Consider the following 23,811-nt stretch of genomic DNA (forward strand, 5'->3'; position numbering starts at 1 on the left):
GTTTACAGTATCTTTGACATTATCTGATTTTCTATAAAGAAATTTTGTGAAAAAAAATTCCAATGAGTACATAGATTTTCTAATTTTTTTTTAGCTTAACTTATCTATTTTGATATAGAATTAAAAGTGAATATTTTAATATAAAAATATATAGATTAAATATTTATTTATTTTTTGATGAATAACTCAGATGTTTTTTAACATTTATAAACACAGTCTGCTACATTTATTTTGTCATTTTAAAAATCAAGAGAAAAAAAAAAAAAATCACAATTTTAAATTAAAGTTATGGTTTGCTAACTGAAACTTTGTTTTAATAGTTAAAGTACAGGGGTCTGTCCAAGCCAAATTTACTACCGTTTAACGGTACCTTTACAAATTCAACTTTAGGAAAAATGATAGAATAATCACACAAAATACTTTTTCTTAAAATTTTATTTTTGTGTCTCGTAAGAAACGATAAATCCATATTTTTACTATATTTGTGTTGATTTTTTAATATAATTTTTAATTTTCACAAAATAGGTACCTCTCAGAAAAACCCAGACAGACCCCTGAAGTATTCTTTAAATTCTCTATTTCATCTAGTCTTTAAATTTTAATCATGCATTTGTTTCAAAATGGTTGCTATGCATTCAAAGCCATGTATTATAATGAAAAATTATTTTAGTTAGAGCTTCTAAAATATTGTTACAATATAGTTTTAATATTAAGTTAATTTGATTAAACATTTATAATTTTTTTTAATCATAAATTAAAGTTCTTACAGTGTATTTGAATAAAAATCAAAAAAATCTGATTTAAATCAAAAAAATCCGATTTAAATCAAAAAAATCTGATTCTTTTGATTTTTTTTAAAAAAATCAAAAAAATCACGAACCCTGCCTACAATGCTCATATCTCAAGCAATTTTTAACAATATTTTCTTTTTTTCAAATTTTTAAATGTTAATTTTTTTATTAGTTAAAAAAATTGTTCTAACATTATGTTTAATTTTATGAAATATCCTTAAAATTATATTAAAAAAAGGGTTTCTTTTTAATATAAATGTACGTATCTCCATAAATATTTATACTAGGCTTACGAAATTTCATGAAATTATTGCATATAATAACCAAACTAATTGATACAAGTTTATTGTTATATTTTACGTCATAAGAGTATTCAAAAACACTTTTTTTTTTCGTTGGTAATTTATTGTCGGTCCCTAAAATCTCTGAAAGTTTTAAACCTTATGTGAGAACAACACTTCTAAATGTTAAACTTATTATGATTGAGGCTCGCTTCATTATGTATTAGTAATATTTATTTAAACATTCAAGCAAGCAATAAATTATGTACGAGTTCTATTTCAAAAGGAATTCCTATTAGGAAACTTCTCCATTTTGGAGAATTTTTTAAAATGTACAAAAAACAGAAAAACCAATAGACCAGGGGAAACTGGCTAACTCCAATATTTTACTGGTAAATCCAGTAGAGTTAGCAGCTAGGAAATTATATATTCTGTGGGAATATGACTTGGCAAAAATAGTATTAATATCAAAATTTCACATTATATTTTTCCAACTCAATTACAAGCTATTTATAGCGAAATTAAAAGGACTCTGGCTAGAAATCCAGGATTGACTTCAGGCAGCGGAACAGAACAAAAAGCAAATTTGATCCAACTAAAAAATGTTGCTTACAACGTTGATGAAAATAAATAAGAGACATTTTTTGACTAAAAAAAAGTAAGATTTCTAATGTTACTAACAAAAAGGAACGAGTCGGTAAATGAAGAGGCAGAAGTGTGGAGAAGGGAAGGAAAAAAAAATAGAGGGGTGGACGACGACAGCTGTGGAAGAACCGCCCTCCAGGGGCCGATTAGGAGCAAAGACCATGGAAAGAAAAGAGCAGTCTTATCATTTTCTACAGAAGAAAAAAAAAGTTCTCCGTTGTCAAGATGGGATGAGAGATGAGGGAAACTAGATAAAAAGTTCACTACTATATGAAACATATATTTTTTTTTGAAGGGTGGAGGGGTGTGGGGTATAGACAGGATATCAATATCTCTACAAAATAGCTAAAAGATGGACTGGAAAATAGGGGGGGAAATACATATTTCATTAACATCCTTAAAAAAAGAGATAAGAATAATCATTTTCACGAGAAGATTTATTACTGATATAGCGGAAAAGTCACTAATTAATCTAGTATAATTCAGTATGAAATATATTAGATTAATTAGAAGAAAATTCGGTATGAATTATACTAGATTAATTAGTAGATGTTTCGGTATGAATTGTACAGAAGTCAGGGATCTGTCCAGACATTTTGTGAAAGGTCCGGTTTTTGTAAAATTGTGAAAAAATGAAGCGTAATTTGTGAATGTAAAATAAGTGTTAAGTCACATTCTTTCAACCAGGGTCCTGCTTTTATGAATTTGTGCAAATGGGGTCCGGTTATTGCAAAAAGCTTTTTCAAAGAGTTTTTAAATTGTAAAGACATACAAGATTATGCTCAACACTGTAAAATTGTAATTAAAAAAATTAAATTTTCAAAAAGAAACAGCAATTGCTGCTTCTAAATTAGAGATGCAACATGCAAATAATTTGGTATTTAGCCTATACTGCTGAACGCAGAATATTCATTTCGGACGAATAATGGAAGAAGCTTCCGCCAAAGACAAAACTTAATTCGTTTACATCCATCTTTCTTGTTTTCTGCCCTGGGAAGGGTTTATTCGATTAACAAAACAATAATGAAGATAAACAAATTTGTGAAGGGTCCGAATTAAAAGAAAAATCATTTTGTGAAGGGTCCGTTTTTATGAAAAGATATTTCCTGAAGGACCCAAATTTCTTCTAAACAGACTGGAAGTTGATTAATTTATTTTATCAAAATACAATCGAGCCTTTTAAAAAATAACTATTTCACTGGCTTTAATTAATTTCCTTTGTTCAAATTATCGTTGTAATAAATAAATAATAATAAAACTTCATAAACTAGGGTAAAGCGTGTGCAGAAGAATTAACTTCACAATGAATACAGAAAAACAACAAGAAAGCAGAAATAAAGTCGCAGAAAACCTCATTATGTATATTTCCGAAGCTTTATTTGTGATTTATTCACGCTGTTTGTGCTTTATTCATACCAACATAGAGTGCACCCAACTCTGATTTACACAACTTGGCAACGCTTCTTTGTGTACAATAAAGCCAAACGGTAATGGTTTTTTTTTAAAAAAATGCTCTGTCATTATTATTTCATGACTCTCGCTTACGAAAAATCAACTTGATTATGCATTTATTTCTGTCATCATAACCATAGTTGATGGTAACCATTTACTATGACATAATAAAAAAAAGAAAGTTCCTTGTACTCGATCGTATTTCATGGCTCTATAAGTGTAGCGTAAGGGGAAGGGCAAACTTTTTGTTTTTGGAAAACAGATACTTTAGGTTTTATACATACATTTTATATATATATATATATACATATAAATATTTATCACACGTTACACTAATATTATAAATAAATACATTTATGTATAAATAAGCATACATGCATAACACCCAAATTTCTTCTAAACAGACCCCTGACATATGTAGCACGAACGCACTATCAGGACATCTAAACATGACATTGACTATTGCATTAACATTTTCCAATTCAAACAATTACAACTATCTGAAATTAATATGTGTCTATACCCCTAGAGGTGAATTACGAAATAGAAATCATGCTAATTTCGATACCACTAAATTGGAAATAACGTCTGTTCCATCATAATAACTAAGTTACAACTTAGGTAATTACGAGTCTTACTATATATATCAAAAATTTAGCATACGTATTTCATTAAAAAAAATTCTAACAAAACAAAGGAAAACTAGAAAAATAATATTTTTAAAAAAAAACTTTTGGGGGGGCATATTGCTTATTTAAAGTATTACAATGTTTCAACATTTTTGCGCTTGCCCATTCTAGGAAACGCAGAAGCGCCATTAGGTAGGACACCATAACTAAAAGAGAGAAGGTATAGCCATTACCATAAAGCCAGAGCATGAAATTTCCGATTAGCGTCCATTAAAGACGCTCTCGCCTGCCTATATTATATTTTCCGTTCGCTTTAATTTATCAGAAGGAAGAGTGGGGAAGTGAATTGTGAATGGTACAGCAGACCCGGGCTTAACGACTTGAGCACTTTTCGAAATTTTACGGGTCGCCTCCAAAAGACGAAGTACCAGAGTAATAACCGGACGATAGCTGCGCCTTTTTCTCAATTTCGGGAACCAGAGGAGCAGTCCGGAAATTACGGGAGCAGACCGGATTCCAGGTACTCTTTCGCCTCTTTATGAGACGGTCATTGGCGGAATGTAATGCTTGCAATATGTGTGAAAGCGTACGCAAGGTGCTCTATTAAAACTTGGGGCTCGATGTTTTCGTATAGTAAAAAGATGCGTCGCGGAGGAGCTAATAATTCCAACGTAAATCTAGAAATAAAGTTTTCCGGCAGAAGCAAGGCACTCCAATAAAGATTTAATGAATAGTGAAAAGTCTCGCCGCTACCTCGGAGTAGGAAATTACCTTTTATTATTCTCTCATTCCTGTTTATTTATTTTTTTGTTTTCGATCCAAAATAATGCAATTTCCTTACTTTGCGAATGGAATTACTTTCAGATCGCCTCACATTAATTTTCTTTTACACCTAGGCAATTATAGTTTAAGGCAAGTTGGAATAAACTTTGCCGAAACCAATAAATTAATATCATTACTATATATATTGTTTCCTTAAAATACTAATACAAGAGAAACCAACAATCTTTTTTGCTGAAAATAGTAATTTAAATTTGTTGAAATAGTAATTTAAAATATTTCATTAAAAAATCAGACTCTTTGTCATTCAAATACGAGTATAATTCACGGAACAGACTTATAATATTATTCTTATATTATTTTATATATATACACACAGTACATTCTTGTTATCTCGAAAATCTTGTTATATTTAAAATAATATTTTTCCTTTTGGCAATATATATTAACTTAATGTTAATTTGGTTTCCTACGCCTCTAAAGTGACCACATTTTCACTGAGACAAAGCGGGACAAATGGGATGAAATGAGAATTACAATTTAGTTATATATATTTTATTGTATACATTCATATACTTGTACAAAAATGNCTACGCCTCTAAACCCTTGTTATGACGACTTTTTTTTTTCAAAATAGAAATTGAATTTTTTCGGAAAAATCACAATGCAAGTTTATTGCTAATCAATTCTTTTTTATTTAATGCATAATTAGTTTTGTCTTACTTTTAAAAATAAAATTATCATTGCTGTATTTAGACTTATAGTCAACTATCATTACACACATATGTATTAGTAGCTATTCTTATGCTTAATGTCACTACTTTTTAGAGCAATATTCTTTAGAATATATTTTTCCACTTTTTAGAACATATTTAGTTTTAAACTTGTTATCTCGAAATTTTTTAGCGTAATTTTTTCTTTGTTTAGGAATATCAAAACACAGTAAAAACAGATTCACCATCAAATCCTTGCAACAAATTATAAAACACGTTTTAAAAAATTAAAGCCAAAATACTTAATAAGCGATTGGAACAATTTATAAAATGCAATTTAAATAAGAACTTTTTTTTCCCTTCCTTTTTATTGTAATTGGGTAGGGGGCGTAACTTTATAGCCTAACCTCCACCCTTCTTATAAGCAACATTTTTTGTAACAAATGAAGAAACAGGCAAAATAACTCGGAACGTAATTACTATAACCAGAGGAAAAACAAAATTCAAAAAATAGAAGAAAAGAATTTCCCTTATCAGATTATGCATTTAAACAATAAGATTATGCTTTTAAGCAAAGCGGCGGAATCTTTTCTTTTACATATCCCATTTATTTACAGTTTAGTCACCCCAAAAACCTGTAGACACATGATAACGGGGATAAACGAAGAAAAGGCAAACAAAACTAGGAACATAAGTTCTAAAGAAAACACCACAAGTGCCATTGCGTTGAGCACACAACGTGGTCTATTTTTCATGTAAAGCACACATTACAATAAAGGAAGGAATATACAAACCTCAAAATTACATTATGTGTAAAAAAAGTTTTTTATGTTTGCTTAACCGAAAAGTACAATTTTAATGGAATGCTCTAATTTTAAAACAAGTAACAATAAATAATAAAAACATACATCAGATCAATAAAATGTCCCAACTGAATTAGAATAAAGAAAAATCAGATTCATGTTAAAAAACAGCTTAAAACTACAATTTCAAAGGACATTTTAGACTTTGTTCTTGCTCTCTCTGTAGAATAGGTTTTGAACTATTTTTATGACTTCTGGGGCTGGTACCCTCTGAATACGATGGCTTTGGTTGTCATTATTATATTTTATTTTTTTTGTATTTTTCATAGTTTTCTTCTTCGTTTACAATTTGCTATTGGTTTCAATCGGAATAAGTCATTAACAATTGACATAAAAAAGAATTTTAAGAAAAAAAGAAAGGGGGGAAAAAAACACCATGCATCTCTAGAGCGTTTATAAGCACACAAAGCGATTAGTTCTTCCATAAAATAAAAGTAATACGATGGTCTCAAAAATACAATCTTGATGGTTTATAGTTAAAAATTAAAACAAGCATAAGAATAATGCCGGCTTAAATATTTTTTTTTATAACTATTATAATGAAATGCATGAAAATGAAAGAACTCAATCAATAAACACAATGATCGGCAATTAAATCTTGACAAAGTAGAAAAATATATAAAAAGAAGAAAAACCTCACACACCTTGTTTATAAACACACAGAGTGGTTTGTTTTTGTTGAAATGGAGAAATTAATGTACTTTACTTTAAATAACAATTTGAATACTAAAAAACTAAAACAAGTATAATCGAAGCATAAGCCAGCCTAATAAAATGGTCAATCTCGATCAATCAACTCAGTAACCCATAGGAAAAGTAAAATTATGTATTTAAAACTTTAAAAAAAAAAAAAACTACAAAAGGCCACAAAACATTTTGTTTTATCTCGAAATGGAGTAAATAATGGGCCTGCCTCAAAAATTTTAATAGGATAGTTAAAATTTAAAATAAGAATATCAAGTATTATATGTCAGCTCTGGAAATGATCCAACTCGATCAATCAACACCGTGATTAGCAATTAAATCCTAGACGGATAGCAAAATAATTGCACATGCTTTTTTAAAAATATAAATAAAATAATAAAACATAAATAACACCTATTGCGTTTATATGCACACAATCAGTTTATTTACTTTAATAATTTTTATTTTCGTATTTGTTAAATGAGGGGGAGTATGTGTCTTAAAAATACAAGTTTAATAGTTAAAAATGAAAATAGAAGGTCTGACCGTTCCATAAAATCATCTAAACCAATCAATCAACACAGTGATTAGCACTTAAATCTTCAATCGATAAGAAAAGAATAATTATATACTTTGTAAATATAATACAAGTTTCCGGAGTTGTAAATAAGGATATCGGATATCCCTTTTTTTCAACAAGATAGTAATCCATTCTGATTTGACTGAAAACATTCCCATTTATTTACATGGAATTAAAAACATGATAGTTGACAAGTCGGGCGCCCATCTGCCATGACGGTTTGACAAATGAAGTGAAAAGTAAGATAAGAGTTGACTGCCCCATTGGTTTTTTCAAGCAGCTTCAGTCAACATACTCTTAATTAAACGAAATGAAAGATTGAGATGAGATGGAAAAAAACTAATGTTACATTTGCATAAATGTATCGTATTGGCCACATGACGGAATGATGGGTCTTCGAGATAGGCAGGGTGATTTACAAATCAGAAATCTGTCAAGCGTATTGCTATCTCGAACAAAATATATAAAGAAAAAGAAAAGAAAACAATTAATAGTTAGAGTTGTTTATTTTGGAAGGTAAGAAGAATTTAACAAATCATCCAGAAAAAAAAAGAAGATAAAAGCTTGGGTGACGATACACAATTAGTTAAAAGGAAAACAGTACGTTAAGGACCAGGAGTAAAGAACATAATAATAATATGCACAAAAAATTTAACCTGAATTATGGAATAATAAACAAGAATAACCCTCACTAAGTCCTTTTACTAAGTCATTCACGTTAAGGACCATGAATAAGGAACATAATATGCAATAAAATTCTAACATAAAGTATAGAACGATAAGAACACTAACATTATTCATCTGACTTGGCCATTTACGTTAAGGACCTTCTAACATAAAGTATGAAATGATCAAGATCACTAACGCACTAAGTCATTTCCTTTTTAACATGAATGAATATTAAGTCAGTACAGGAAAACTGTTCTTCTTGACAAAATCATTCCGGATATAAATGTTCTTGAATTTATGTTATCTAAAGACAAAATTACTCCGTTTCAAAACTTGATCTTATGAAAAACCCTTAAATCTTAATAAATTTTCATCATCATCTACCTGATGTGCACATAAAGATCTCCAGCAATGATACATTTACAGACGAAAATCTATCTCAAATTGATTATAATTAAAAAGGATCTTATTTCCATTTAATTTTAGAGTCTTGACACCGACAAGTTTCGATACATTTTCATTGCAAAAATCAAATTAAGAGTTTTTAACTGATAGGATAATTCGAAAAACATGACAAATTTTAGTCATCATTAATGAAAAAACAACAAATAAAACGATAAAGAATTATAAACTGTAATCGCTGCAAAATTCTTTGATGATCACGAATGAAATTTTATCCATTCCCTCTAAGGTAACAAGTCATAAAATATTGATCAAAAATAAAAAATCGAGAAAATCCATTAAAAAAACATTCTAGTTTAGAACGAATACTCATAATCAGAATATTTTAATAAGAATGACAGCGAGTCAGGGTTTAAGCTGAGTCTAAAAATTCATTAGCAAAAAAGCTAAAATCTGAAAAAAAGTTTTAGCAAAATGCTAAAATGCCATTAGGCTTATAAAATTACTTTATATCAAACAAGTACTGTAAGTTATCTGACAAAGAATATAGCTTAATGTACAAGAATATCAAAAAGAATACCTATAACAAAAAAAACACATTTATTATTTATCAAAACATTTTGGTTTATAATTAACAATCTTCCTTTCTTTCATGTTTGCCCATTTTACAAATGCTTCTTGAAAGTTAAATGCATTTTCAGGACCCTCAATATTAATCTTCTACTAAGCTTTTTTTTAATGGAATTTAGTAAAATCCTTTAGCAAAAATGCGAAAATGCTTTGTTGAATTTTAGCATTTTTGAGGGGTCTTTTCGCATTTTGCGAAAAAAGCTACCGTAGCGGAAACCCTGCAGCGAGTGTTCAACACCACCTGTCAAAAAATCTTGAAGTAAAGAACATATCCGTCGCGCCGTAATACAAAACTGAATCGGTGACAAATATCTTATAACTCGATGTGAGAATGAAATGATGTGATGAATATTTAGAATATATATATAGTAATTAAGGACAAAGAACGGGCGATGGTTTCAATTTCTTTTGTTAAAATGTAATTATACTAAAAGAAAAGAAAATTGCGTTTAAACTATTATTCTTAAGAGTTACTAACTGCAAAAATGCGTAGCTGGTCAAACACGCTTCCAGCATGTCTAAATATTAAAGTTAGAATGCTAGAAATATAGAATCAGCCACATAAACAAAACCCTACTAGCAGAAGAGTAATAAATCAATAAGGTTAGATTAGAATAAAAATTTAAAAAAACTCTAAACATTAGTCCAAACTGTTAAAATAACGTTAAGAAATAAATGTTAAGAAAATAATGTTAAGGATTATAATGTGATTATAATACAAGGTATGATTCCAGCAGAGGTGCATAGTACTGTAATCAATGAAAACGAGACCTTTTAATCAACAAATCAATTCGAGAGAATAAAAACTCAGGGGAAATACCTCAGAAATGAAAGTATTAAAAAAGTATTAATGCTGGAAAATAATTGTTCGAATATCAATAATTATAAATTCCAAATCTACATTGTAAAGACTTGTATAACAAATGAAATATTATATAAGGTAAATAAAGCCTACTCAATAATGTAATTAACTAATAATTCGTATTTGCGAAGTAATATTTTAATAACCACTACCACCATTACGTATCTGGAGAGGAAAAAAAATTATTATTTATTATCGTTTTTGTAAAAATTAACAACAAATTGACATAAGGAAAGAACTAGATTGCTGCAAACTAATTAATATTAATTAGAGACAAGAATTAATTAGATAAAGAAATGTAAAACTTATAATACGGCGACAAATCGACTAATATCTTACATAAATATCGAAAAAATATCTACATAAATTTTGAGTACAGGTAATATGACACAATTCGTTTAGAGTCTAAAATATAAAACCAATGCTCAAAATATTAGAGGAATCCAATGCTCAACAAAGATAAAAAGGGAATAGAAAAAGGTAGAAAACGAACGAGAAATAAACCATTGCGAGTATTTTCACCTCAGGGCCCGCAGCAGCTTTCATTCGCGATCAAATGAAAGTAGGGATATAAAAATCGAACTCACCTTTGTTGTCTTGATATCCAAAGCGACTCTCACACAAACACAACAGAATATCCTTAATGATAACACATATCCAGAGTGATAAAATCCGAAATTTACACATAGCGTCACATAAGACACACAGCACAACACACAAGAACTAAAAACCTACAACTAAAACAGACACAAACGCCACTGCTACCTGCGATACTTCATCAGGTCCTTGCACCGTCCACACCGACTCTACAGACAGAACTGCAACTGTGGAACAAACCAGTCAGCAGCAAACATTCCAGCTACAGCAACGCCATCTGGGAAAAATAAAATAAAAAAGAATTCCTTGTCTTCCACCGAAGGGCCACCCATCGCGCTTTCCCCCTGTCTCTCTTCTTCCCAGTTGGAAAGTCAGTCATCAGATATGTGTGGGGCGTTGATTAGTTTATGGTCTACCACCCCCTCTTCTGCATCTCCTTGGGGCGCACACAGAAAACAGGGGCTATAAAAATGACTCATGCCACGTGCTGCTACACGACAGGGTGTGTTGTCCAAGGGATTATTTCCCTTTAATTCGACGGATGGGGTTGTTTTGGATCGAAATGTTATTTTAATTTCTGTTCGTTCTTGCAAAACAGGAAACAGTCGTAACAGCTTGAAAAGGATGATATAATCCTTCTTTGTCGACGAATATTCCTCACTGCTGTTTCGCTGTGAAAGCCTCTTCAGTTGCAGCCATCAATACTGCTCATTTCCATTTTCAGGGTTGTATATAGATTAGAATGAATCTGCAACAAATGGAGCATCATCCACGGGTAAAAATGCGGACCCCTAACTCGTCAGTGTAATGTCTATTTCTGACCAAGTTTAAAAATTAAGACGATTTAAAATATAATTTTATAAAAATGAATAAACCTCTGCTTGCCTTAAAATCTAGATTACTTGTTGCCAAAAAAATTTATATCACATCAAAATAACCATAACATTACTTATGATGTCTTAAATCGCTTTTAATTAAAATATTAAATTTCTATAAAATAATAAATAAATATACATGCACATTCTAGACTTAAAAATCAACTGTTTATTACAAGTAAAATATTTAACTTACAATCCTATAAAATAATAATTACAATGACTTTAAATAACAAAAGCAGTTACAAAAAATAATGAACTTAATTAATGATTTTTATATTAGAAGAAAATGGTAAAAGGGCACTTGTAAATATTAAAAATCGTATAAATTTCTACTGATCAAAAAATGTAAAATAATTTTGTATAAAAAAAATTTAAGAAAATAAACTATAAACTGTGCTTTAATTTTTTGCATTATTAAATTATAAACGAAAGAAATAATAATCCGTTGGGAAAAAAATTCCTTCTTAAGAAATTCAATTTGATTCTGATTAATTTATTTAAAATTACCAAATCGACCAAGATGTTAGATTTTAATTGAAAATTTTTAATTCAAAAATGTCCGGAATGAATTTTTCCACAAAAACTTCATTTTCCAGGAAATAATTTTAAAATAACGCTTTAAATTTTTGAATAAATATAATTCTTAATTAGGATGGTATGATAAAACAAAATTTCAAATTAAGCAGGAAACTGCGGCTTGGTGAAAAACACAAAGATTTCTGCTTAGGCAATAAAATGTTTCTGTATATTGAGCAGTTGTAAAATAGAAATTTCGAACACTTGCAAAATATGTATCGGGAAACAATACTAAGAATGAGTTGAGTTGTAAGTAAATATGCCCCCTCATTAATGTTTTTTTTTTTTTTCATTATTCGCTGTTGCATAGTATAATGCGCTACAAAAAGAATAACTTTTTAATACCCTGAATAACTTTTGATCTAATGATCGGATTTTTACAATCTAGGACTCAATCTTAATGATGAGAGAGGATAACTACAGGAATGCTAATTAATTAGTGCAGACGATCTTTGAAGTTGCGAAATCAGACACAAAAACGGAAACACTTCGAATAGAAATACTTTCGACATATTCAAATTTCTGGTCCTTCATAGCCGCAATCTAGGAAATATGGCCCCCATAGTTTGATCAGGAAAACGATCAAAAGTTTGGACACCTTTATGTTAATTTTACTTTTTGCGTATTTTGCCATATCCCGAGAACTTTTTAAGCCAATTGAAATATTTTTGCACAGAATTACAAAATTCGTTTACCCAAAGATAATTCCATGCAAAAAATAACTTTAAGTCATAATTTATCATTGTTTATTAAATAATAATCGAAAAAAATTTCTGAATTGTAAAGTGTACAACTTTTTGCATCACTTTAAAGAATGTAATTTTATATGTCAAAATCGAAAATTTAACCGAAATCGATCGAATAGTTCCTGAGAAATCGAATTTTACATATGCAACTTAATTAGCGTTATCCAGGGTATTTAAAGTTATACAGGGTAATCTTTTTATTTCTTCATTTTTCTTTGCACACTATACATTAATAATAAATCCCTTAAATTGTACGTCTATTATTAAAAAAAACTAACTTACTAAAAAATTGAAGTTTTTTAATTATAAATGAAAATATTTAATTCTACGAAAATTACATTTTCAACAGAGATATATAGTGTCAGTTCAAAGGGAAGTAAAATTATAACCTCACTAAGTTATCTTATAGCCGATAATTAAAAAAAAAAATGATGGATCATTCGCACCCGTGATAACAAACATCCTGGATTTGTACTGTTTCAACACGTGTTGTGATACATCATATGAAGGAAATCACAAAAGGATTGAGAAAATGCTTTCCCACAGATGGTCTTGATTAGGTACCATGGAAATCAACACTTAGCTGATCGCTTTTGTAAGCGGAAGATGGTTAAGACGAAATTAAATTTCCCCTATGGACACCTTACATCAAATAAGGATGTCCGGTTCACTAAATTACAATACCATATTGCAATAAATTATGTAGCAAAATTTTTGCATTTTAAGAGGAAGAATGAATTGAATCATTTGAAATGGTATATCAATTGTTTGGGATAATTTCTGGAAATATGCAAATCTATAATCGTTATGAAGAAACAATTTTGGGAAATGGTAATCGCAAAAAAATTGACACTGAAAGCACATAATTAAAAAACTACTTAATAATAAACTAAAACAATCAGGGTGCGTAGCCAAATCTTTCAACAGAAAATAAGCACCTTTTAAGTACGTTTTAAACACTTAAAAAATATTTTTAAGCACAATACACATTAACAAAATGCAAAATAGTTTTCTAAGACTTTACATGATCATGATTAAATAACTAGTTTCTGACAAAGAACTTTTTTTTTTATTTATATTAGCCATTATAAAGTGATCAAGATATTTTTCGGTTTGATATCAGAGAGGGGGAAATGGAGCCTGAAAATGAGAATACCTAGCAAAATGCAGCAGAGTTGCACATGAGAGTGCAATTATATTCTTCAAACCCAGCTCAGTAGAGTAGACGCACATGCGGACTTGCAAGTATTTCATCAAACATGTAAAATGAATGGCGCTTTCTTACGCTATGGTACGCCGAAATGGATTGTGGTTGAATGAATTGTAAAAATGTTGAATAGAACAATGTGGAAAGCACGCTTTTGCATAATACGTGGCGAAAATCGACAAGGTAAAAAAAATCTCATTTCCAGAAAGGGAAAATCAAGCACTTTTAAAAACCACCCAATGAAAAAAGCACCTTTAAGGGCTTTTAAACGAAAATAAAAAATACGCACCTTTAAGCACTTTTTAGAAACGCTACGCACCATGAATGATACACAAAACAAATATCTAACAGACATGGGGCTGAGGAATGAAGCCCTCTTATGTCCTCACCCTTCAACTTCCCAGCATTAATTTATTCCGTTCGTACACCTATAGGTTTAATCGTGCTCCAGCTTTGCCCGGAGAGTACGATGATCGTTCGCCTGCCAATAAGGTTACCCAGGTTCGAATCCCAGCGATAACTAAGCAATAAATTAAAATAAGAATTTTGCTCCGGGTTTGTACAGACCACGGAGCCGACATAAAATTTCATCAGTGATAGACGTATCATGGGTTAGAATCCCCTTGCCGTCGGGCTAACAGTGGAAGATTTTCGTAGTTTTCCCCTCTATGTAACGCAATTGCGGGTTAGTTCCATCTAAAAGTCCTCCACGAAAACTAGTTTATCCCAATGCTTGATCCAGGAGTTCCCTTCTAGATTGGTGATAAAATTGCAAGACTACGGAGTTGCACTTTGGTAGTCGTACGCTCAAACAAAGGTTATAATATAAAATAAAATACTCGATATTATATAGTTTGAGACATTTTGTTCAGGATAGGCTTGATTCTAAAACACTTGTTTTTTCTATAAAGCTTCGTGATCGCACATTTTAAAAACATCATAAAAATAATAAAAATAGTGCAAACACATACTGCAGATTTTGAAAAGTAAAAGCCTTTTTTCTTAACAGATAAAGATCATTGAAAGTTCGAAAGTTCCAAAACTTTTTAACAAGGACATTCCAATATGAAACCACCCAGGCTTGTGTGGCACACCACATACTAAAATGTCTTTAAAGTATCCATTCACTTGGTCATTTATCCACAAACACTTGACAAGAAATAGGCATCTTTGTAAACTCGACTCCTCCTTTAGGTCGAAAGGTTATCTAACAAAAAGACCACAAACTAACCCCTCAACTGATGATATGGGAAGAAACAGAAACCCAGATGAGTCAGGTGAATACAGGAAATTGGGGGAAATTCCTGAAATGGGGGAGAATAAAGGTTAATGAGGTTCAAATCAGACACTTGTTTAGGGAAAGTCAACAAAAGAGGCCCCCTTCAAGAATGTAAAAGTATGTATGAAAATAACATTAATTCTTTAGGTGCTTTGCAGCTAAGCAATTTCTGGAAGGTACTAATAATTTTGTATCATGAAACAATAATGTTATATTTCGTAGGAAAAAATAACGTTAATTCTTTTAGATGCATGGTAGCAAGCCAATTTCTGGAAGGTACTACTAATTTTGTATCAGGAAAGGATAACATTACATTTCGAACCAAAGAATAACGTTAATTCTTTTAAATGTATAGTAGCTAACCAATTTTTGAATTTTTTTATCATTTAGTATCATGAAAAAATTTCGATGTTATGTAATATAAAATGGGAGAAGGGGACATTCTTTACCTAATTTGTGCTTCTAACTATCGTAGAAATAGTTTTTGTTTCACGATTTATAATTTTTTAATTGACGGTTTAAACAGAAGCAGCTAAATCTAAATTGAAATTATTGGTTTTAACATGTAAAAGACGAGACAAGCTGTCTTACAATAAGCTGTATAACCATCAAAATATAAAATGCAATTGAAACACCGAAAATAATACAAAATAACAGTTAAAAATGAATTAACTAACAACTTATTTTTGTCTTCGGATTATGATATTTTAGTTAAATTGATTAAAAAATGGCGTTTTTAAAATGTCTTCTTGGATTTGAAGAACACTTAAATTCTTTGTATAAATTATTAAAACCCCTTTAAACCACAGATTTAGAGATCGCGTCGCGTCTTTCTTTTCACATAAAAATTTTTCTTAAAAGACATTTAATATCACATTGATCTCACTCTCCTTTACACACATATTTTTTTATTCATTTCATAGAACATATGCAACAGCATATTTCACTAGTATAAGTTTCTTTAATCTATAGTACTATTTTTTTTAAAAAATAAATAAATAAAATGTGTATACATTGAAGCGTTTTAGGTAAGCTTAAAAAAATATGCATTCTAAATTACATTTTTTCTTAGCTAAATAGAAGCAACGCTTGATGCTTCTAAAAATTAAAATAAATATATGCATGGAAAGCAAGTATCGGATGTGACATATAATCAAGCTAATAACCGCAAAAAACACATTAATAAAATTTAGCGACAAAAGGGCTTCGGGGAACAGCACCCATTTATCAGAGGGAATATATGCAAATCACAATATAGGGGGGAAAGAGCGATAATGAGATGCTGTTTGGCGATCGGACAAGTAGCTCCAGAAATACGAACCCAGCTAAGAAAGAGTGTCACAACTGGAACGAGGGTGGAGCCATGGGAAGGAGTGTACTGATAAATGCTTCCTTTATTACCCCTAATAACTCATGGTGAATGGGGAATACCGCCTAATTACGCACCCATCCATCAGATGCCTGAGGAGAAGCTGGACATGAGGGTCATTCCTTCTTGAAATGAATACACCACAGAGGGTCCTTCCCCATATACGTGCCCTTCCATCACAATTAAGAAGGATATTAAAATAAAGGCAACGCGTTAACAATAGTTTGTAGGTTATAGTAAGATTCAACTAATTGGTCTTTGAAATTTTGTACCTTATGCAGATATTCTGTCTGATTTCCCTTGATATTTTGTATGCTATGGTGAGATTCTATCAAATTTTTTCAAAATTTTTAGGTTATGCTGATATGCTGCCTAATTTTCCTTGATACTTTCTTCCTCATGGTGCGATTGTACCTAATTTTTTTCAAAATTTCGTAGATTATGCGGAGATTTCGTCTAATTTTCTTTGATATTTTGTACGTTATGGTGAAATTCTAGAGAAAAAAAAAAATTTTTTTTTAGAAATTTTGTAGGTTACGGTGTGATTGTACCAGCTTTTCTTTTAAATTTTCCAGATTACGTGTCAAGATTTTACTGAACTATAATATAATTGAATGTATTTAAAGTATAAATATATTTGAAAACGAATTTTGGGCTTATACTGCTTTAGAGCTTTATCAGGTACGGTTTTGATTATGTTTTATTGTTTATAAGATATTCAAACTAGCTTTCCATTTTTTAAAAATAATTTTATTCACTTATTATTATAAATTTTTTTCTAATTTTCTTTTGAGCAAACCATAAAGCAATCCTCAAAATTTGACCGCTTATAAGTAGCACACCATACACGAGAAGAGAAATAATTAATTTCGCATTTTTTTTCTACAAAAAACAAATGAATTCACTCCTAATGTTTTGTTCCTAAAGTCCCTGCATTACCTATCAGGGAATATAAACAATTTATGGGGGGGGGGAGGTGATAAAAGCGTTCCATTCTCCCCATCAGCAAACGATCAAAGGTCTGCTTTTTCTATTCCCAAAGATGGCATCAGATAATATGTCTCTTCTCTGCACCAGAAACGTAAGTGGATTTTAGAGAAAGAGAGTCAACAGAACTAGCTTATCTCCAACAATACCTTTCATATCCGAAAACGGAGGATAAAATATTGACAGCAAGTACACCGAGTGACATTTCAAAAAGATGGTCTCGCCATTTCGCTGCGACCTTAGGTATCCGATGAGTAAGAAGACAGTGTTCTCTGCAAATGGAATTGTTTTAGAATCACGTTCCCTATCAGATATTCTAAAAACAAAATGGCGGATTGTTTACTCCATGCAGGTCCTCCTTTAGATAAAGCATTATCGTGAATAATACACGAAATAGAGTGCCTAATCGGATCATCCTTCTGAAGTGGCACACTTCTTTTTAATGGATGGACCTTGCTTTTGGGTTGCTAGATGGGAGGTTGGAAATGAGTTTTATTAAGTTGCGAGGTTGGGTACCCTATCTACGACGAGGTGTCTGAGTGCCTTGTTCGCCGTATGTTCATTTTGGGTGGGTGGAAGATATCTGAATTGAGGACATTCCTGGAGAAACATCGCTTTGACGTGACTAAGCAAAATATCCAACTGGAGAATGAAGACGAATGAGATTAGTTTTCTGAAGCAATTAACGGAACTCAGAATGTTCTACTTGTTTCCAGACATTACATTAAGAGGGAAAGTGTGTAAGCATGTAATTACAAAATTACGCACTGCATTTCCTAAATAATGTTGATGCATTTGAAACAATCAAAATAAGTGGACATTATATACTTAAACTCCTAATTACACAAAACAAACATATCTACAATTGGGCTTAATGATTTTATTGCAATTAAATTAATGATTTTTTTTTCCGTTCCTAAAAACTTTGTTAAAAATCCTATTTAAGTCTATTTATGACAATTTATGTCTGCAGCCGTGGTGGCTCAGGGGATAGAGCGCTCGACTCCCAATGACGAGAACTGGGTCTGAATCTCATCGATGGCTGGTCAAAAAGAATGCCGCACACGGCTCGCACTGACCACATTGCTGACGTAAAATATCCTTCGACGTAGTCGGACCTTTTTAAATCCTTTAGAGTCCTTTTGCCGCTAGGGTAACCGTAGAAGAGTTTCGTGGTTTCTCTCCATATAACGCAAATGCGGGTTACTTTCATCAAAAAAGTTCTCAACAAAGTCAAATTTCTCCCAATACCTGAACCAGGAGTTCCCGTGTCTTCTGTATTGGCTTCAAAATTACAAGACTATGGAGCTTAATTATTAGTAGTCGTAAACTCAAAAATTGGGTCGGTTGTTCAACGACGGCTGTAAAATAAAATAAATAAAATCTATGCCTGCGATACAATTTTATCCGTGAGAAAAATATAAAAAATAAATACAGCATATACAACTTTCAAACGGCGCATAAAACAACTTTTCAAGTCCCCAAAATTTATAGAAATTCAATGGGTTAGACACAAGGAAAATATTAATATTTTTTCCAAGTCAGATAAATTTTTAAAAATTCCACTAAACATGCTTATTTTAGCTGATAAAAAGAGGAGGACAATGCAAAATTAACTCATAACGAGCTTATGTGACATTTGAATGACTTAAAATGAAATAAAAAATTTAAAAAAAATTATAACAGTTTACAGTTCATTCCACTTTTAATGGATTTCCACCACCATGAACTGGAAATTCACCGTTCTATACGAATGTAAAAAGTGCATTTATGAAATAAATGGTAAAATGGGCGTTTAAGTAAAACCTTTCTATTATTAGCTATCACTTTAGCGCAGAAAAAAAATTGCAATAAATAAAAATAAAATTTAAACTTAACACTGCAAATTAAATTTTAATTTGTTTAAATCGTAATTAAAACACAATTTTATCAATAATATAACTTTAATGACCAAATGCTTGAATTTACATATTCCACACTATAATTTACAATTACATAACATATAAAACCTATTCAATTCTTAATTAATTTCAACTCAGCGTCGGAAATATATTCTATACGTCTGAATCTTAATTTCAAAATTAGTTAGCGAAAATTTGCATAATGGAAAACATCCTCAGAATAAAACGTCAAACATAAAATAATCAGAAATAAACACAACATAAAAATATTTATAAATAAAAATATCTTGAATAAATAAATACAAACATAGTGTCTTTTAACAGAAAATTAATAAATACAAACTGAATATTGAACTAATTGCATACGACTATATATATACAATAGCAATTCTAGATATTTGAATGCATAGTTGAATACAACATTATAATAACTTAAATTATGCATAAAACCTATTAAATCAAATATTCATTTAAAAAGCTTTAAGGACTGATTATTTTCCGACGCAACATTTGAAAAGGGGAACATAGAGTTATAAAGATGGAATTATAATAGCGAAATTACTTAGAGAAAATTTGTAGGATGGAAAGTACTCTAAAATTAAAATATCAGATATAAAAATGCATTTATGCACAAAATGCAAACATAGTGCCTTTTTCAATAAACATAAACCGATTTTATTGAACTAGTTACATACCTATCTAGCAATAAATTCAACATAGTTGAATGTATAGTTGCATACAACGCTATAATAACTTACGTCATGCATAAAACCGATTAAATCTTTTACTCATTTAAATCAACTTTAAGGCCTAATTAGGCCAACTCAACATCTAAAAAGAGGAACATCCTGTTATAAAGAATTTCTAAATGACTTAGCAGGGAAAAATCTGCATAATGGGAAATACCTTTAGATTAAAAATAATAATGGCAAAACAGACACAAAACAGGAAAAAAAAGAGAAGTTAATCTCCATACTTCAATTACATTATAACATATGGCGCAGTATATGAAAAGCGCAAATTACAAAATGCTCATATTCGCCAAAATGAGACTTGATTCATAGTCTTGTAGGGTAGTCTCCCAGCATGCCATTTTCATAATTAGGACATTAAACGCATGAACATTTTCCCAAACCCCCTTTTAATAAATTGTTTGATTACCTCCACCCTCTAAAAATTCGGGCAGTTCAACCCCTCCAATCGCATGTATCTGTACAAAATGCTTCACAAATAATAGCCGTAAATTTTTGATGTTTGCTCAGCGCGGTTTAGGGTTGAGAGGAAATATAATTCGAATTTAGTACTACCGTTATTTAATGCATGGATCCGTAGAGAAGATATAAATATCAGGTAAATTTATTTATAATCGTCAAAAGAGAACGAAATTGCAATCGGTTGTGTTTTATTGTTACAAGATTTTCCTTGTTTGATTCTAAAATTGAAATAAACACAAAATGTTGCTTTATTTGTTTTAAAAGTTTCAATGAGGTTGTCCTAATTATGTTGTTTCATATTGTTAAGGAATTATTTGATTTTTAATTTTGAACTAATAAAAAATATCCCGTGTTGAATATTTGTGATTAAGTTTTGTAATGTGTTCTAAACTAATGAAAAATATCCCGTGTAGAATATTTGTGACTAAGTTTTGTAATGTGTTTTGAACTAATAAAAAATATCCCGAGTTGAATATTTGTGACTAAGTTTTGTAATGTGTTTTAAACTGATAAAAAAGATCCCGTACAGAATATTTGTGACTAAGTTTTGTAATGTGTTCTAAACTAATATAAAATATCCCGTCCATTTGTGATTAAGTTTTGTAATGTGTTTTAAACTGATAAAAAATATCCGGAGTAGAATATTTATGAATAAGTTTTGTAATATGTTTTGAACTAATAAAAAATATCCCGTGTTGAATATTTGTGACTAAGTTTTGTAATGTGTTTTAAACTGATATAAAATATCCCGTGTAGAATATTTGTGACCAAGTTTTGTAATGTGTTTTAAACTGATAAAAAAAAAAATCCGTATATCATAAGGGTGATTCAAGGGAAGTCACTCATAAAATGATAAAATTAAAATTTCTACTGATTATCGGTAATAATACTAAGAAATTTCCTGAGTCTGATTTAAAATTATGAGACTAACGAAAAAAAAAATAGTAAGTTTCAAGCATTTATAAGAATGTCATAAATCCACTCAGTATCAGTTGCCCACGGGCAACAATGTAAAAAATTTAAAACAAAAAAATAAAAAAATTTAGAATTGTTTTTATTCATTCGCTTTAAAAAAAAAAGTAAAATTACAGAAAAACAACAACATACATTTGATTTTTTAAAATTTTGTTTAAGCTATTGGAACCATACTTTCTAGAACTATTGGAACCATACTGCTTATCACATATTTTGAAGATTAAGAAGAAAAAAATATTTAAGAAGAAAAATATCGTCTGTTCCAATTAATTATCAGTTTTAAAGTTAGGTCCTCGAGCTAAGCCCTTAAGATAGACTTTTAACAAATCCGACCACTAGACCAAAAGTCATTAAGGTGTCTCCTCTTCTCTCTCTTTAATTTTGCGCTCTGTACTGTTAAATATTAAACACGTACCATCTTTATCTATCGAAGCAACCAAAAAATGAAAGATAATTTTTGATGGTCAGAATTAGAACTAGATTAGGCTTTAAAGCTTAAGAATGACAAGGCGAGAAGATTATTTATGCTAAAAAGTGAAGGCAAAAGTAAGAATGCACTTTAAGCCACATTACGATTACTTTTGAAATGCGCAAAATGGCCGGTTATTCCGCTTTTAAAATACCATAGAAGATTTACTTAAGAACTTTCCCTCAAACTTCATTAAAATACAAAAAGAATAATCTGGAATGGCAAAGAGCGAACAAAATTGTCTAGTTGTACAAGGGTCAGTAGCATCTTCAATGTTCTGAAAAGGAGACACAACACAGATGAACTTGTCAAGACACTGAATCCTTAGCTCCAAAAAATGGAAGTAAGAAAGAAAAAGAAAAAAAGACAAAGGGGTAAAGAAGAAGAGAAAAAAATCTTTTGTGATTCGGAAAGGTTTGAGTCTTTTGAAAAAAGCTAAAGCAAATCAGACAATTACGGAGAGAGGAGTCAAAGAAAATTTTTTTGCATCCTTCAACAATAAAGTACAAGATTAGGGAATGGGTGGTTTAGTGGAATGGTAGGGGTGATGAAAGTTGAAAAGGAAGACTCCCCGCTGCGATACCAGCATTAGGTTTTTTTTTTTAAACTTTTTTTTACCCCTTTCAATTATGTGATTATTTCTTCGTCATCATATCAGCGATGAATGTAAGGGAAAAGTTACAAATAAATATAATTCATACTTCGAATTCATTTTATAACAATTTTCTATGACTCCCCTAAAATGAATATTTTGAATTCATTTGATACGAATTTTCTATGACTCCTTTAACATAAAGTAAAATGAATACTTCGAATTCATTTTATAAGAATTTTCTATGACTCCCTTAAAATGAATACTTCGAATTCATTTGATACGAATTTTCTATGACTCACCTAAAATGAATACTTCGAATTCATTTTATACGAATTTTCTATGACTCCCTTAAAATGAATACTTCGAATTCATTTCATACTAATTTTCTATGACTCCCTTAAAATGAATACTTCGAATTCATTTTATACGAATTTTCTATGACTACCTTAAAATGAATATTTCGAATTCATTTTATAAGAATAATCAATAACTCCCTTAAAATAAATTTAATTTCCTTTTCGAAAAAAAAAACGCGTAGCAAATCTATAATTTTTAACTATATACACTATCTAGTTGTAAAGAATTATATGAACTATAGAACAGACAAATAGCTTAGCTTAAATGTCAAAAAAAAAAAAAAAAAAAAAAAAAAAAAAAAAAAAANACTGTGCCAAAAAAAAAAAAAAAAAAAAAAAAATTGCTAATTTGGTAAGATTTTTTCACTCAGATGAAAAAAATTGTTAAAACTTATCGACTAATACTCAATTTTCGTGAACCAAGAAAATGTAGCGGAAAAGCTTTCAAAGATTCAAAAATGAGTTCACGAACGCTTTTTTTTTCTTCTCTTTTTTTCAAAACTGTAATTTTTCATTATGTTGACACTTGCACCATTTTTATATTTAGCCTAGAAAGCGCTGGCCAAAGATAAGCAAAAATTTTAATTAACAGTTATAAATAACTATTACAAATTTATAACAGTAGTAAAAATAACATCGTTAAAAAGCTTATTATTTTATGTCACCAAAAAATAGCTGTAA

At 30.2% G+C, this 23,811-nt stretch overlaps 1 protein-coding gene across 10 annotated transcripts in view; it reads right to left on the minus strand.

Annotated features, from left to right (window-relative positions):
- Positions 1-23,811, minus strand: part of LOC107451211 (Eph receptor tyrosine kinase) — a 297,205-nt gene that overhangs the window by 72,956 nt on the left and 200,438 nt on the right. For 3 of the 10 annotated variants that reach the window (XM_071181351.1, XM_071181353.1, XM_016067233.3), the window contains exon 1: positions 10,569-10,929. The exons of 6 other annotated variants lie outside the window; for them this stretch is intronic. In XM_071181351.1, the coding sequence (XP_071037452.1) occupies positions 10,569-10,668 (100 nt within the window). In that variant the 5' untranslated portion in view covers positions 10,669-10,929. Of the gene's footprint in view, positions 1-10,568; positions 10,930-23,811 lie in introns of those variants that run through there. One more of the 10 variants, XM_071181350.1, reaches the window with a different exon arrangement.

Source organism: Parasteatoda tepidariorum, chromosome 5, assembly GCF_043381705.1.
Source record: "Parasteatoda tepidariorum isolate YZ-2023 chromosome 5, CAS_Ptep_4.0, whole genome shotgun sequence".
Lineage (NCBI taxonomy): Eukaryota > Metazoa > Arthropoda > Arachnida > Araneae > Theridiidae > Parasteatoda > Parasteatoda tepidariorum.